The 17,470-nt window shown below is 33.9% G+C and overlaps 1 protein-coding gene across 2 annotated transcripts in view; it reads left to right on the top strand.

The window, feature by feature from the left end:
* Positions 1–11,440, top strand: part of PLXDC2 (plexin domain containing 2) — a 596,178-nt gene extending 584,738 nt beyond the window's left edge. For both annotated transcript variants that reach the window (XM_007504898.3, XM_056800138.1), the window contains one exon: positions 480–11,440. In XM_007504898.3, coding sequence (XP_007504960.2) covers positions 480–596 — 117 coding nt within the window. In that variant the 3' untranslated portion in view covers positions 597–11,440. The remainder of the gene's footprint in view (positions 1–479) is intronic.
* Positions 11,441–17,470: the final 6,030 nt, after the last annotated feature.

Genomic DNA, 17,470 nt, shown 5'->3' with positions numbered 1-17,470 from the left:
GTCCACTTGTCTGAGAGAGTAGAAGAGGTAACACGTTAAGGAGATTGCTTTGAATTGTCATCTATTCTGTGAAACAAACTGGAGGAGAATGTCCTAGAGGCTGAAGGTTAATGTGTTTGGTTTTTTTGTCTAGAGTTGTAATTTTATCAAGAGAAACTTTGAGAGAAAACTCTTTTGACCTATGCAAATGTGCAACTATTATGCAACTTACAGTCTGTACTTAAGGTACAAAGGGCTAAAAGGTTTTCCCAGTATAATAGGGAGTTTGTGACAGAGGCAGGATTTGAACTCAGATCATCTTGATTCTAAGGCCAAATCTATACTCACTATGTTTGATACTTATGCTATCTCAGAATTAGGGGGATAATTAAAATGTCATTGCAAACTCATTTAAATTAATTGAAGATGTGTTCCCTTTGTGACATTTAGATCATCCGTACTTACTCTTTATATATATATATATATATATTTTTTCCTAGCGACGTCCCAGCAGATGGCCAGCAATGAAGTTTCGAAGAGGCTCGGGACACCCTGCATATGCTGAAGTCGAACCTGTTGGAGAAAAAGAAGGTTTTATTGTGTCAGAGCAGTGTTAAAATTTATAGGACTGAACACCAGTACTGGCTTACAGGTGTAAGACTTTAACTTTGCCTATATCTTTAAAAAAATTTTAAAAACAAAACAAAACAACAAAAAAAAAGAAAAAATAATAAAGGAGCCCTAAGCTGCTGTAGCCTGAACAAGAGACGATTTCCGGATCAGCCTTGCCCAAGAAAACTGGGGAAGGAAATTTGCAAAAACACAAGATTGTTCTGTGCAGTCATTTTCTTTAATGGAATGACGTTACAGCTTCCCCAGTGGACTGGTCAGGACTCTAACATGACTGCCATGCGGTTGGCTTAGGTGTTGGGTCGCGTAGGAATCAAGGGAAGAAATAAAGCTTTAGTTCACAAGGGTTCTATCCCCTTTGATTCATGTTTTCTGGGGCCTCAAGGGTAATAGGTATTACAAATTGGCAACATTTTTCATGGAAAAGCCAATAATTCATATTTTATGATGGTAGAACAAAAACCAATTCGTGCAGGTCAGAGAGTGATGATATGCAAAACAAGCATTTTCCAATCTTTTCAGAAATGAAAAATGGAGATAGAGTTTTGGTTTTAAAGTTCCACTTTCACCAGTTCAAACAAGTTCCTGACTTTAAAATGTGAATCATTTTCTCAAGAGAAAGATTAAATTGTGCCTCCTACTTTCTAGGAGATACATATCCTCTCCATCCATAGGTTGTGAAGACATCACAAAGTTTTAGGTGAACCTTTGGCAGATGAACTCCCGAAGGTCTCTTTGATGAGGTGCACCTTCAGTTTCAGAATGTCAAATTTGATTTTTTTTTTTTGAGAAGTATTGCCTGCATGGTCTACCTGTGGAGTGAAATGAAGGTAACAGATGGTCTTGTCTGATAGAAAGGGAAGGAAACACGCAGAGTTTCTCAGGCATTTTGTGAAGCAAAACTATGGAGGGGATTTCAAACAAATAGGTGTGGGCTTGGGTTTTTTGTTGTTACTGTTGTTCGTTTTGGCCGGGTCAGCACAAATGACCTGTTTCATTGTTGATTCTTGCCTAAGAAGCCATTCAATTTCCAGCACACATCCCCAGAGATTTAAAAAAAAAAAAGGAAAATGTTTCAGAACCCTGCTGATTCATACAGTAATTTTGTTTAAAGCACATAGTAGTTGCATAAATATAAATATATATATATAAATATATTTTTGTTTATAGCTAACACAAGGCAGGCTCTTGTGACTGTTAAGACTGCATTTTGTCATCTGGACAAAGAAAATGGATCGCATTACTGCATACTTCCATTGAGTTGTAAAATAATCCTTAATATTAGAATATTTTTATGTCCCATGGGGAAAGTGGTTCATCCTATTGCAGTGCCATATGTTTTCCTGCCTACGTGAGCCACTCTTCCACTTACATCAACCTTTTCCTTCCCAGATTAGGTTAAAATACATTAAAAGCTCCTTAAACGAGGCCGCCAGTTGTACTGGCCAGGTTGAACTAACCACAATCCAGATTTTTTAAACATCCCCACTGGAAAAGGAATTTTAAACATTCTTTGAGGAGGAAAAGGGTTCATAAACACTGAACTTCTAAAATTGAAATTCAAGTACTGTGTGTATAATGACATTGCCATCTTGACTTATCAACCCCTTGCATTTTGTACAAAGTGATTCCTGTTAAGGTACGGTGTTCAACATTTGCAGGTTCAGGTCTCAAGTAGCATGCATATATATTGTAAGTAGCACCTTACTAACATTTTAGAATGTATAGACAGTTTCTGAATCCAATGACTGCAATCCACTAATAAATCATGATTCTCCTCAATAACTGTCTTCATGAAGTAAACCAGTACTGTTTTGTTTTGTTTTTGTATAGCACAGTTTGCTTTTTAAAGGAAAAAAAAGTTATCCAACATGGCATTTAACCTTTTTCATAAGTTATGTAACAGTCATCTAAAAGAATTGAGAAGCAAGTTAAAGTGAAGGTTGAATGGAGCACCTTACAGCCTTCTCCTTTTGTATGAACTGTTCCAACACATCCCTTGTAGGGTTGCTTTAGTTATGTAGCAATAACCAAATGACTTGCCAATTTAACTGGTGCAACTGGTACGTTAAGAATATTTAAGGATCATTAGACAACCTCCTTCTGGGACGAGATGCTGTTCTCTGGTTGGTTTTGTTTTGTTTTGTTCTTTTTAATAGTAAATTTATTTTCCAATAAGCAGTAATTGACAAATAAGCATATTAAGCCTATCTATAGGTGTGATTTCTTGCATGGTAATGTAGGAAACAGAAGTTATTCCAAAGCCCTTCATAGATTATCATCCTCTATATGTATCCTAAGGATAGATAATTCTGTGGAATTTTTCCATGACTATGAGTTACTCAATTTGCCTAAATATGAAACATTCAAGACAACTGCAAAAAAAAAAAAAAGAACACGTCAGAATTAAGAGGGGGCTATAGGAAAAAGATCCTCCTCAATTCAGGTCAAAGATTCATTATAATTGCCTTAACTGCCATCTTTCCTTTTCCATGCAATTTGCTTTCTATTCTATACCTAGAATCTCCTGCACGACAAAGGGAAAATTCCCTGATATCTTGTAGTACAAAATGAAAATTGGACTTCCTATATAGAGAATGTGAATGGGTTAATACATATTGGACTGTGGCACACGCTTAATAGCTATATAAATTACAATGAAATAAAACAAAAGATCAAAAAAAAAAGAAAGAAAGAAACACCAACAGAGGAAATTAAATTAAAATGCTCTTTGGTTGTCCTCTTCGAGTGTATTATAAGAGTGGTTGCCTTGGTGGTTCTCAAATAGGATGAGGGGCTAATGAGCCTGGCATACTAATATGACTTTTGACATCAGGGCTTCTCAGGTTGATGTTGAGTAACTGTTACTGGACTGCTGTAGAGTCAGACGCAAATTATCTAAAGTCTTTGGACCTCCTGCCTCATAAGGAAGATGGAGATCATGATATCACCTTAATTCATTTACATTAGGAAAGAGAAATGTGGGAAACTTCAAAGTTAGATACTAAATAGGAAAAATACAGAAAGTTTAGGACCTATAAAGATGTTTCTCATCCCTTTTTCTATTTGAATAAATGAAGTACTGCAGGTAAATCTCATAGCTATTTCCTCTGACCAGCAAGACTCAGTGTCAAATCAGACTGACTTACCTATAAGACAGACAATGCTTCCTTCCTATGGGATATTAATTTAATTGCATAATCTTTACAGGGATGTTGACCTAAACATAGTGTATTAGCTCTATATAATTTAAGATTTTATATTTTTCATCAATTCCCTCATTTTACCTCTGAGTCAGCTAAGGTGCCGAAGAGGAAAACACTCTCCCATAACACTCTCCTATTGCCAAGACCAGGGCATTGATTGTCATTTTCATGAGTTTTTACCATCTAACAATTTGATCTGAAGCAGTTAAGAGTAAACCAATTGTTTCATTAGGGAGATAGTTTGTCTGAAAGTCTACTTCATTTTGCAGCCTTCTATTCTTTGTTATATCATGCAGCATATCTCTCTCACCATGAGATGGTATGATATTTATATTTTAAGCCAGTCTACTTAACAATGAAATCAGGTATTAACTGACTTGTTTCTTTTTTATCTCTTCAACATTGCTAATGACCTAAATTTCCTTAGGATCTGAGAATGTTAATCCTTTTATCCAAAGGTCATCAACAGTTTCTTAAGGAGATCAAGTTGAGTTTTTTTAATGATTATTCTTTTTTTACTCTTATCTCTGTCCCATCCATAGATATGTCTTGAACAGATAATGCAATTGTTTAGTGAAATAGCCCCACAAAATTAAAGTAGAATAATTAATTAGTTTCATTACATTTTGGAATTTTGGAAATTAATTACTTTAAACTTTAATTTAAAATAAAAGTCCATCTTTTTAACATTGATATCCAGATGGTTATTATTAAAATGTAGAAAAGAAGGGAAAAGTCTGCAAAAGGCAAGAGACTTGCTTTTGAGATCCAGGTGGCCTCTTGCCTTTTGTAGACTTTTCCCTTCTTTTCTATATTCTAATACTATGACATATACCTGTAAATCACAGAATTACTAAGACTCTGAAGGATTGAACTTATGGGTTACCCAATGGGTAAAGGTAGGATTTTTAATGGACTTTGGTAGACTGTAATAAAAACACCAATGAAAAATTGCATAGCAGTGAACATAAAAGATAACAGAAAAAGTCCTCTGGTATTATGAGTTGGCCTCTATGCAAAAATTAATGGCAAGACATGGACAAGAGTTACAAAATATGTAAAGGCATGAATTAATTGTGACCAAAAATTTCAAAAGGAAAGAATCAACAAATTTATCCAGCTCTCTGAGGATCCTCTAAAAGAAGTTATAGAGTGAGCATTTAGATATTTTAGTATTAAAAAGAGCACTATTGGTGACATAATTTACTACAAAACCTATTTCTTTGTACTTTTCTGTAGCATGGTTTTATTTAGAGATCTAAAAATTGTCTAGGAGGAATATAATGAAAAATACAGAGATAATCCTAAAAATGAATTGATTGGGTTTTCCATTCTAAAAAAAGACAGATAAGCTTCTTTTGGTAAAGGGACTTTACCAAAAAAAAAAAAGCTTCTATAATGGTCAGAATAATGACTGGGGAATTGTTAAGATATGGTTTTTAGGCTTAGTTTGGTTACTGACTAAATGTGTGATCTTAGGTATTTCTTGATCCTTCCCACTTTAGTTTCTTAATCTGTAAGACAGAGACCCTGCCTTCCTCTGTAGTTAGTGATACAGGGGAAAGAATACTGAGTCTGGAGTTGGAGGGCCTATGATCTCATTTGGGGTTTTTTTAGCAAAGTATTGGAGTAGGTTTTTTTCATTTCCTACTCTAGATCACTTGACAGATTAGGAAACTGACTTAAATAGTTAAGGAAAAACCAGGGTCACATACCTAGCAAATGACTGAGGTCAGATTTAAATTCAAGAAGATGAGTTGTCCTCATTCCAGGGCAGACAGTCTATCCATTTTCCACTAATTGACTCTCAATCACCCTTTTTATTCCCACTACATCACATATTTTCCTTTTATTAATGATATGTACTATTTTGTTTCACAGTTGCTAGACAAAGCATAAGACTACAGTTTATTTGAATCTTGTTCTTCCCTGAGAGAGATCATTGTTTTGCTTTTTTTCTACCAGTATTTCTCTTAGGGTTTCTCAAATTTTATGAGCTTTAGGTTTCTTAAAATATTCCAGAAGCAAAGCAGTTTTGGTAGTTTTTAGGAATGCAAATTGTACTCTGAAGGTCAATAAAAATAACTAGAAAGCCAAATAATAACACTTTTAGGTTGACAGGTCCTCTCTCCTTCATTTTCAATTATACTCTTAATCCATCCCTTTCACTGGTGCAGTGTTTGTAAGAGTCAAGGTATTCATTTGTCATGTACCACTAAGGTCAATTGCTTACAATAGTCATTTTGCAAAATTGTGAAAGCTCCTTTGACAAGCAGGATCCTACATGGCCTCTTCTTTCCCTCCAGCTTTTGAAGGCATATCCTCCTGGCTTTGACTATTGTCTTTTAGAGGAGGTAGGGAGGTCTTCTTTTATAGGTCTTTTTTTAATGATGGATGAACCTTACTAAGAGGATGATGAAGTAAATGAATCCATATAGGCACTCTATGTTGTTAAAGTAGTGGCTAACCTAAACATAGGCACTCCTCATTATGTAGATTTATTCACTTTGTCAGAGAACTTTTCATATTTCTTCCTCATGGCCATTTATATACTGCGCCCATTGATACTCTTGTCACCACCCTCCATCATCATCCTGACCTTGTAATCTGAGTTACATTTGGAACACCCTTTTTGCTTGAACTTTGGCTATATTCTACAGTGGAACAAAGGCACCACAAAAGAGGTACTTCAAATATCTCCTTCCAAACATTCCTTTTGTTTCATGGAAGAATTTCTCTGGGTTGGTTGATCTGTAGACATTCAGAAAAGAGATAGCTGACTGTGGCTTAAGATTGACCTTTTCCAGAAGGAAGTGACTTCACTTATCTTGCCCATCTGCATTTCCACTGACCCTAAGGATTAAAATGTTCAAGGCTGTCATGTCTTAATCTATCCCCCAACTCTGTTTTATCTTACTATCATTCATTATGATGATTCTTAACTAGAATGGACATGAAACCAAATCTATTAAATATGTTAAAATGGGCCTTTAGAATTGTGAAAAAAAAGATAAATATTTACATGTGATACTAAATAATATCACATCCAAGTCCACATTGAGACATTTAATCCTACTGTCTCTTAGCCTTAGCTAAAAAAATTAAATAGAAATAAAGAATTCCCTGAGTCTCATTTGTGAAATCCATCATTCATCTGTTTTCCCAAATATCTAGAATTATTGAGTGGAAAATGATCTTTAAAATCAATGGAATAATACATAAAAAATATCTTAACAAAGAATAATATATTCATTTTGACTAATTTTGGCTTAGGAAAGAATATTTGAACTATCCCTTCCCTTTCTTTGCAGCAAACTTTTAAAAAATGGTGCCCTCAACTTAGTGTTATTATATTTGCAATGAATAAATCAATAAGCTGTACACTGTGCAAAATGTTGGGAATTCAAGACAATAGTTTTCCATGACATACGTGTCAACAAATAATTATGCAACCCATATTTATAATAATATTTTGGTTTACTATAATGTTTGATGGTCTTCTTGATCCTTAAACTAATCCCATTAAGTAGGTACTATTATTATTCTCATTCTCTAGATGAGAACACTAAGCCCCATGACCAAAAGAGCACTTAGTAGTAATTTTCTGAGGCAAGATTCAAATTCATGTCTTCCTGATTCAAAGTCCACCATTTTATACCCATTTTGACACCTAACTTTTACTGTATTAAAATTTTAGCTAAGTGATTGGCTCATCCAGTCCCTTAACTTCCATTAGAAACATTGCAACATCGTCTTTTCTATTTTAGGGAAAGGGAATGTAAGTGAAGAACAGGGCATTAATAATAATTAACTAAACTTCTAAAGCCCTTCTAATCAATTTTCCTAAATTCAGAGAAATGGATGAATGTAGAGCCGGGGCCACATCAAAGTCTGGACAACTAGTAGGACCTGAAACTCAAATTGTAAGTGCTGGAAAATATCTGTCTATCCACAGCTCCACACAATGAGAGAAGAGGTGGAGGGTTGTGCAATTTGGCCCCAAATTCATCTCTGCCTCCAGCATGGCCCCTATACAGATGATACTCCAGTTTGCTAAACAATGTAATTAGGTTAGGTTGAGGCTGAGGGCGAATCAAGAATCGATGCCCCCTCGCCATCCACCGACTTTATTATTTAATAAGAACAGATGTGGGTTGTAGATTTAGGTTTTGTTTTGTTTTTCATGTCACAAGAAAGGGAAAGCCAGAAAGATTTTTTTTTTTTTCCTGAAGGGAAAGATTGTAGAATCTGGTGGGCCCACATTTTAAAAGCCTTGACACTGTAGAGACCTTATAGTGCATTGCAGTCATCTCTATGGAGGGAACTTGTAAGGGGGGAAAAATCCAAGATTAATATATTTATTGCTCAAAATCAAGTCTTCTCAGGTGCCCTCATTTTGACAGCACTGAAAATGCCATTAGGAAAAAGCAGGTCTTCCCTTGCTAAAAAGCATTCTAATCAGTTTAAAGAGTAATGAAAGCTCTTCAAACAAAGTCATCTTGTGAATAATGGAACATGGGCACAAGGGGACTGGTTGGGGTGGGAGAGAGCTTTTTTTCACTGTCTTATAAGGGAAAAAACAACCCTTGCTTGGCTGAATTGGGCTAGATGGGGCAGGGGCATTTGGCTGGTACCTTGGAAAAGTAAGATTTTCAAGGCAAAAGAAAAAGAAAAGACAGGCTTACTGGCATGCCCATTGGTATCATGGGAATATTTACAGCCAGGAATTTATGACTGTTTCTGGTAATTTTGTCTGTAGGCATGTGAAGCATTACAGCATAAAAAGAGAAAACTTCTGAGCTCCACAGGCTGCCAATCCTTGCATACCACTTGTCCTAGGGTAGTGAATATTCCTAGTGCATTTCTAAGTACAACTGCTACCTTTGCTCAAATCTGAATGTCAGTCAATTAATATTCATTAAACACCTACTAAGTGCCAAACACAATGAGCTCATTTATGGCTTCTAAAAGAGAATAGGATGGAGGAGGATGTCTGATCAGGTATAGCCTAGTAAAAAGCTTATCACAAGGAAGAACCCCAGAGAGGGGTTGATGGAAACAATTTGACAATTATTTTTTTCACTATCTCTCCAGGCACTGTGTCTCATCTCAAGGACCTTGTCTTTCAAGAGAATGTAGGGTTTCACAACACTTAGTAAGAACACACTTGCAGAAATGGAAAATTTGGACTTGTACCAGTATTTTAGACTTCATTTCCCATTTTTCATGCCCTGGAAATGAAAACAATTCATTTAGGGCCACATTTTTCAGTAACAGAATTGTGTTGATTTTGCTTTTCTTGAATTACCTGAACCTGCAAATGTAAAAACCATTGTGTCTGAATTTGCACTAATGATGTTTGATAGCAAAAGAGGTGTGACTTGCCCAGGATCCCTCTGCTTAAATACAAGAATATGCAGATACTACATATTTTCTGTAAACTCCTGATTGTTTTAACTGTAAGATTAAATATCTCTAAGTTTGAATGTATTCCATTATAAGGTATTGATCTGCCACTTAATTTTTTTTCTGGGATTTCTGTATTGTTGCAATAATTCATTATATTCTTTCCCCATATAGCTTTTTAAAAACTGACTGTATTTACATTTTTTATTTTGGTTTTGCTTACAGTATGTTGGGAATGGTTTTTTGGTAGTAAACATATAAGAAAGCCAGCACATAAACTGAGAAGGAAACAGAATTCATATTCAGAGGCCCAAAAACTAGTGATGATCAAATATTTCTCTTATTCTCTTTGTTGATTGTTATTTTCAGAATTTATTCCATTCTTCACTTTGAGTTGATGCTGGCAAATTTGGGTTTTTAGGAGGGGAGAAGGGAGCAATTTATGTAACACTACTGTCAAGTTTGACTACATATTAAACAATAAAAGTTTTTGTTTTAATTTTTTAAACACCTTTAGCTATGTCTATCAGAGCTTTTATTTAGGATTAAAATAACTGATGTTTATAGATCATTTGAAGGTTTATAAAGTATCATCAAATTCCATAATATTAGATTATTGCATATCATCTAATTTTTCCTTAAATCAATTTAGTGATGTAATAAGCATTGTTAATCACAGCATTAATAAATCTAAGGCTGGAAGGGATCCCATTCAACATAAGGCACTTGTGTGACACCAGAGTATATAGAAAGCTGGACCTGTACTCAAGAAGCCATAAATTCAAATTCAACATCAGATGCTTCAACTCTGCCTTAGTTTCCTTGACTGTAAAGTGGATTTAATAACAGTATCTTCTTTGCAGAGGTGTTGTGAGGATCAAATTAGAGAATATTTTAATATGCTTAGAGCAGTGCCTGGCACATTATAAGTGCTATAAAATGAATTATTTTTGTTATTATTATTTATCCAAGTCCAAATTTTAGAGATGAAGAAAGAAAAGCCCAGAAATGCTAAGTAATTTGCTTGACCAAGGTCATGAAGGTAGCAAACATCAGAGGTAGATTTTGAATCCACATTCTCTGGCTCCATAGCCAGTGCTCATTACGCTCATTACAAATATTTAACTGGTTTGATTAATTAATAATTAATCAATTAATTAATCAATTAATACCCCCTTTCAATAGATGCCAAAAATGAAGGTGAGGAAGATTAAATGACTTGGAAGTGAAATTTAAAACCAAGTCTTCCTGATTCTAAGTTAATCACTCTCACGCTCCTCATTCCACTTTGATGCTTGTTATGTATTTATTTAGGAATACTACAAATCATCGCATTAATGTCTCTCTGAAAATAACATTTCTGCATCCAAGTTATTCATTTTCAAAGCATTTATGTGTCTTTGAAGAATTGTTATTGTTGTTTTCATAAACAATCCTTCCAACACTTTATGATAAAATTGATAATTAAATATAAAGGTTTTTTTGCAAATAAAACTTATCACTAATGGTCAGCTGAACATAGAATGAGCAGAAGAAAAGCTACAAAGAATATGACCCAAATGTAAAACAGTGAAATAGGATAAAATTGTTCTCAGTTGAAGAGACCTTGCTTAAATTCACTTTGATGATTAGTGCTCTTAATTTTTGAGCTCCAAATGAACAACAAACTAATTTTTATTTGTTTTTCAGTTTTACTTTTTCCATTGATTTTTCTAGTGACAATTTCCCAAGTTGAAGTCATTGTATTGTTTAAGTTGAGCTGTCTCTCTTTTTGCTGCTTAACTTGGATGAAAATCTGAGGCAAATGACAGTCCTTTATGGCTCTTTCACTCCTCCACCCCTTTTAATAAATGGTAAGGATTATAATAGTTTACCTCACAAGATGTTTTGAAAGTAAGAATATACTATTTCTATGCTGTACGAATCCCTAAGGAAATCTGTTGTTTTGGATTCCAATTGTTCTTCCTCATACTATCCATCAGTATTGGAATGCCACTTTAAACACACAGAAAATTGGCAAAACAATCCAAAATTTGGTAGTTATGTTGTATAGAACATGAAACTATTCGAAACACTGGTCAGCTAGCCCAGGACATTTATCTATCTAGTATTTTAGACAATCTGATTTTGATCTTTTATCATAATTCTCTATCATTTGTTTGCACTGTACCAATTCTACCTTGATTTTTCACAATAAAATCAGAGCTACTGTTTTTAAATGCGCAGATTGTCTTCATGTAGTAAGAGGTCAAAATCAATGGAAATGTTATCTTCCTCCTCTCAACACAAACACCAAAAGAGAAAAACCTTGAATCTGTATCATAAAAAAGAATAATTGTCTAATGTCTTTTGAGCTTTTATACTTTAAATTATCACAACAGTGTTGCCTTAAATTCACTTTAATGGGGGAAAAAAACTGATAATGATCAGTCTACTGATCAATTTAGGAGCAAAAACTTCATCCATAAAAGATGAAAAGAATCTGTTCTTTTAAAAGGTCATTGTAAACCTACTGACACAAAGCTTATCCCCATGGGAATCTTCAGTATTCAAATATTTCTCCTGAGCTCCATTTCCCCTCGAGTTACCCTACATACCTTTTTCCTTCCCTCTTCCTGAGGATTTATGTCTATCTCCATTTCTATCTCCAGATATATGTATTTAGATATAAATAACATATATAGCTATATATATATTATATATGTTAACTATATCTTTGTGTGTATAGATAGATATAAATGGAAAGATGATAAATTTCAGAAAAAATGAGATAGAGTGGTCAAAAACAATTGAAGCTTATCTGGTACTTTAAATACAACAAAAACAATTTGATATGATAACAGTACTACGAAATGCTTGGGTTCAAATCCTGTCTCAGAAATGTATTGACTCTATGAGCCTGATCATATAAATTAGCCCTTATAAGCCCCAAAAAACTCCCTAGGACTAATCTCCCTAGGAATTCTTAATTTTTTTTTCACTCTGGGACAGAATGATAAAGCCTATAGACTCTGCAAAATAAAGTTTTTAAGTACCTGAAGGAAGTGCTAAATTTCAGCTAGAGGTTAGTAAAAATAAGATGTACTTTTTCCCCCTCAAAGATTTTGGATCATGCAAAATCTACCCTTGAAATGTGAACCCCAATTTAAGATCCCTGTCAGTGGAGGGACTTCCATGTGCTCATTATACTGGTAAAAAATCACAGATCATTCCCATTAGCTAAATTACTCATTTGATTCTGACAACCTCTATACCCATTTTATAAATGACAAAACAAAAGTCAAGAGATGTTAAATGAGTTTCCCCAAATATACACCTAGAAAATGACAGAACTTAGGTAGTTATCAGAAGAGGCTACCATTACCCTATTGATGTTTGAGCAGGTCTGGTGGTATTTCAGTAAATTTACCACTCCTAGAACCTTTGATTTAGTCAGACTTTAATCCAATCACTCCTCTCAGTCATCACTTAGAGCCTGTGATCTTACCAATTGTTGGTCACTCTTCCCTGTTGCTTCCCCCTCTGATCCATCTTCTCTACTGAAAGTTCTTTAGCCTTGTTCATTCCACCTTAGGGTGGATACACCTTTTCTTTCCTTTGTTTTGCAGTGACCCTGAACTATATTTCCTCAGCCCTGATTAAAGAGCCTTGTTATTTTGGTAGTCCTCTTTATTTTCAAGTTTCAAGGGGAACACTGGTTATATTTTCAATTCAATTTAAGATGCTTTATTATTTAAAAAAATGAAACAAAGTATATAGACCATGAATTTGAGATATGAGACCTGTCTGATGATCTTTCTGAATCTTCAGTTTTGTTACAGATGGTGAGAAATCTAGACTTCATTTTCTAAGAAAAGTTCAAAAGGCTTGACCAGATTACCCGTATTGATCTTTTACTTTTCAAATAATGGTGTTCATTTTGAAACAGAGAAAATACAAAAAGATGGACTTAAAAAATTTTTTTTCAGTAGTTTATATATACATATGTGTGTGTGTGTGTGTGTGTGTGAGTAATCTAATAAAGTACTTCTTTGATGCCTTTTCATGCCATGGAGGTAATATTGGTACTTTGAAATCCATATAAATTGCAGACTCCACCATGATGACAAATGTTGAGCTCTAGTCCTAGTGGTGCATCACATGTCAGTTGAGTTGCAGTCTCTCAGTTTAGAGGAGCTCATCATTTTGGTTAGACAATGAGAATTTCTCAACCAAAGAATATCAATGACCATGTAAAACAAACAGCTTACTAAGTAACATAGAAAGGCCAAGATCTGAAATCTCTAAAGAGAATATTCATCTAAGGAAATAATCTTTGAATATGAAATAGTATGCATGAATTTATTGAATTGACATATTTCATATCCTAGCTATAGCAATAAGATGATGAAAGTAAATTAAGGGAATTCATATAGGCAAAGACAAAATAAAATTACCACTCTCTGCAGATGGTTTACTTAAAAACTTCTAGAAATTTCAACACCAAAAAATAAAGCAATTGGTTACTTCAAAGTTACAGAGAATAAATAATATTCCTTTCCCCTAAGATCCTCATTAGTATTTTTAATATATTACTGGCCTTTATTTTTTATTATTTATTACTTAATATATTACAAAGCTACCACATGAGAAAGAAAAATTAATTCAATTCAAAATAACTACATATTTCATTTAAAATTGAGAAAAAAATACTATAAGTCCTCTAAATGAATATGCAAAATTTCTCAAATCCACAGAACACTAGAAAGGCCATGGTGTTCTGCTTAGAAGAATTTTTATATTTGTTGTAATAAAGACTTCATTGTGCAAAAGTTGCAATATTGTAAATCAATTAGCCTAAAACTCAAATATTATATACAAAAGTACCAAAATATTCCTGAATATAAATATTACGTACATATATTTGCATGTAGGTGTAAGTAAAATTAGAGACTTATTGTCATGAAATTGTTCATGAAAACATTACAAAAAATTACCTATTGTTAATTTATAGGGTTAGTGTGCTATCATTCAACGATCATCTTACTTTGTAGAACTAGATAAAAGAGTAAACAATATTATCAAGAGTTGCATAAGGTTAATACTATCAGAGAAAAAAATTGAAGCAGAAATTGAGAATGTGTGGCATCACCAAATTAGAAACAGTAATAAAGGGAAATAATCACCCAAATTATTTGGTAATTGTTAAAAATACAAAATATAACAAATGAAGTATATTAAACTAGTCCAGAAATAAAAACATACTAAGGAGTCCGATGCCCAATATACCTAATGTCTTTGTTCTGGGGAGATAGATACACACACACACACACACACACACACACACACACACACACACTGATCTTTGCATTTAAGGTAATATGTAAGGTCTGGAAGTCTAAGTTATCAAGGATATTAAAGCATTACTTGAAAGAATGACAGATACTCCGAAGGGAAGCAAATTATGAAAAGGAAGCTACTGGGGAGTGGATGGATGTGATACAGAGAAGGAATATAAGAAAAAAAGGACCCCTAAAGCTGTTGAGGTTTGCAATTGATTTGAGGCTCATTCATAAAGGATGAGTTTGAGGAGATAGCATCTTTTAATGACTTTATGATTCAAAGAATCAAGGGAAGAACTCTTAAGTCTCATCAGAATGCAAGAAATAAAATATTAGTCAGAAAAAAGGAGATACAGTTCTTTTGGCTGGCAATACAATGTGGTGAAAAGATCATTGAATTTGATAGTCAGAGGACCTGGGTTTTGTTTTCTTAGGTTGAGTTCTTCATTCCACATTTTGGAAAGTAGACTAGTCCACTAAGGAAGAAGTGTCCAAAAAGGTGCCCACTGACTAGAGCACTCTTTAGGGCAAATAAAACAATAACAAAATGTTTAAATGTAATTTGGAAATATTTATTTTTTAAAAAATCAGTAAAACAAAAATAACATTATATTTTAAAACTAAGTCAATATGAAACCCCCAGAAATCTTTATGTAACAATAACACCCTGATTTCTTTTTTATTTTGCTATCAATCAATAAGTATACTTGGATAGAAGGTTTAAAATGCTGAAAGAACTGGAAAATATGGAGGTTTACTATGACAAAGAGAAGACTTGAACAAAGATCAGAGAGGAAGCATGAGAACTACATACTAGTATTTGAAGAGTCACTATGTGGAAGAGAGATTGGATTTTTGCTTCTTAATCCCAGAACGTCCAAGTACAAGGAGTGAATTGAAATTTAAGAGCCAGATTTTTTTTTGTTTTGATTAAAAAATAAAACAATTGAGTGGTATAATTAACTATTGCCTTAAGAAGGAATGAGTTCGTAGGCATCTAGGTGGGTCAATGGAAAGCCAAGCCTGGTAATGCAAGGTCCTGGGTTCAAATCGGACCTCATATACTTCCTAGCTGTATGATAATGGGCTAGTCATTTAACCTCATTGCTTCACCCTTTCAGCTCTTTTTCCTTAGAATCAATACATAGTATCAATTTTAAGATGGAAGGTAAGGGTTTAAAAAAGAATAATAAGTTATTGAACTGAGATGGTGGAGCAAGAAGGAGTAGTAAAGGCTTGTTCACCATTCTATCTTCTCCACAAAGGTCTAGAAAAAGTACCAGACCAAATTCTGATCTGGAAAGTCAATATGGAGTAAGAGTGAGTTTGTTATTTTTCCCAGCCAAGAAAAACTGTAAAAGACAGAGTGGTCTTCAGACACTGGACACCAGGACTGACCAAGAAAAGAATGAGAGAGATACAGATATCCAAGGAATATATGAAGGCCAAGACTAGAGAGCAAGGCAAGAAACAATGGGCAGGATTGAGGTGAGGCCCTGAGTCCCAGCACAAGGTAGTTCACAGTGCTCTGAGTTCTGTAAGCCATCAGTAGCCATGAAAGGAGACTAAATCAGCATTGGGAGGTGGCTTTCAGAACTCATGACCCATAGACCATCATACCACTTTGGAAAAACTGAAAATTACAGAAACCCAGAACTAAAACTGAGATAAAAAAAAAGTTTTAGAGAGTGCCCTTGAAACAGAGCCCCCCTTAAAGATTAAAGAAAAAGTGTTTTTGTTTATTTGTTTGTTTGTTGTTTTGACTGAGAAAATGAGCAAATGGAAAAAAATGCAACCATGGAAAATTCTTATGTTGACAAAGATGGGCAAGGCATAGGCATAGAAAGGGGTGGTGATATCAAAGCAGCCGCAAGTAAAACTGTTTTTCAAATAGACATGGATCTCAGGTTCTGGAAGAGCTCAAAAAGGAATTAAAAAATTAAATAAGAGAAGCAAAAGAAAAATGGTAAAGATAAATGGAAATAATAGAAGAAAATGGCTCAAAAAAATAAAATCAAAAGAATGAAAAAAATTGAATATGAAATATCTCATTGAAATAAAGCAAGTAACACAGAAAATAGATCCAGAAGAGAAAAATCTAAGAATCTTGGACAAATGATATGATAAAAAAAAAAAGAAAGCCTACATATCATATTACAATTATCAAAGAAAATTCATTATAAAAATATGCATTATTAGGAGGGTAAAATAGAAATTGATCACCTCCTAAAATAAATACCCAAATGATAACTCCAAGGAATATTACAGCCAAATTCAAGAGTTCCCAGGCCAAGGAAAAAGTACTGCAAATAGCCGGAAAGAAATAATTCAAATATTGTGGAGCCCCAGTAAAGATTTATACAGGATTTATCAGTATCTACATTAAAGAATCAAAAGACTTGGAAGATGATATTCTGGAAGGAAAAATAACTAGGTTTTCAACTAAGAATCACCTACACAGCAAAACTGAATATCTGGGGGGGAAATGGTCATTTAATAAAATAGAAGATTACTGAATGTTCCTGATAAAAAGACTGACATTAACAGAAAATTTGATGTCCAAATACAAAATACAAGAGAACCATGAAAAGGTAAAAACAAAAGAGAAAATACAAGGAATTTAATAAAGTCAGACTATTTATTTATATAACTACATGGATAGATATTTGTAACTTAAAATTTTTATCATTATCAGAGCACTTTGGAAGACTACACATAGACCAAGGATGAGGGAATAAGCTGTTTAGGATGACATGATGGGCAAAGAAAAAAGAAAAAAAAGAAGAAAGAAAAAAGAAAAAAATTGAGGTATGATAAAGAAGATTGAAGTGAGAGAAAGGGGAAGAGTTAGTTAGAATGGTATAAATTATCTCACCTGAAGTGGTATGGGGGAAAAATAAACTATTATACTGAAGTGGAGGATGAGGG

Source organism: Monodelphis domestica, chromosome 5 (assembly GCF_027887165.1).
Source record: "Monodelphis domestica isolate mMonDom1 chromosome 5, mMonDom1.pri, whole genome shotgun sequence".
Classification (NCBI taxonomy): Eukaryota; Metazoa; Chordata; class Mammalia; order Didelphimorphia; family Didelphidae; genus Monodelphis; species Monodelphis domestica.
Note: the sequence above shows the minus strand (reverse complement) of the source record. Positions and strands in the feature narration are given on the sequence as shown.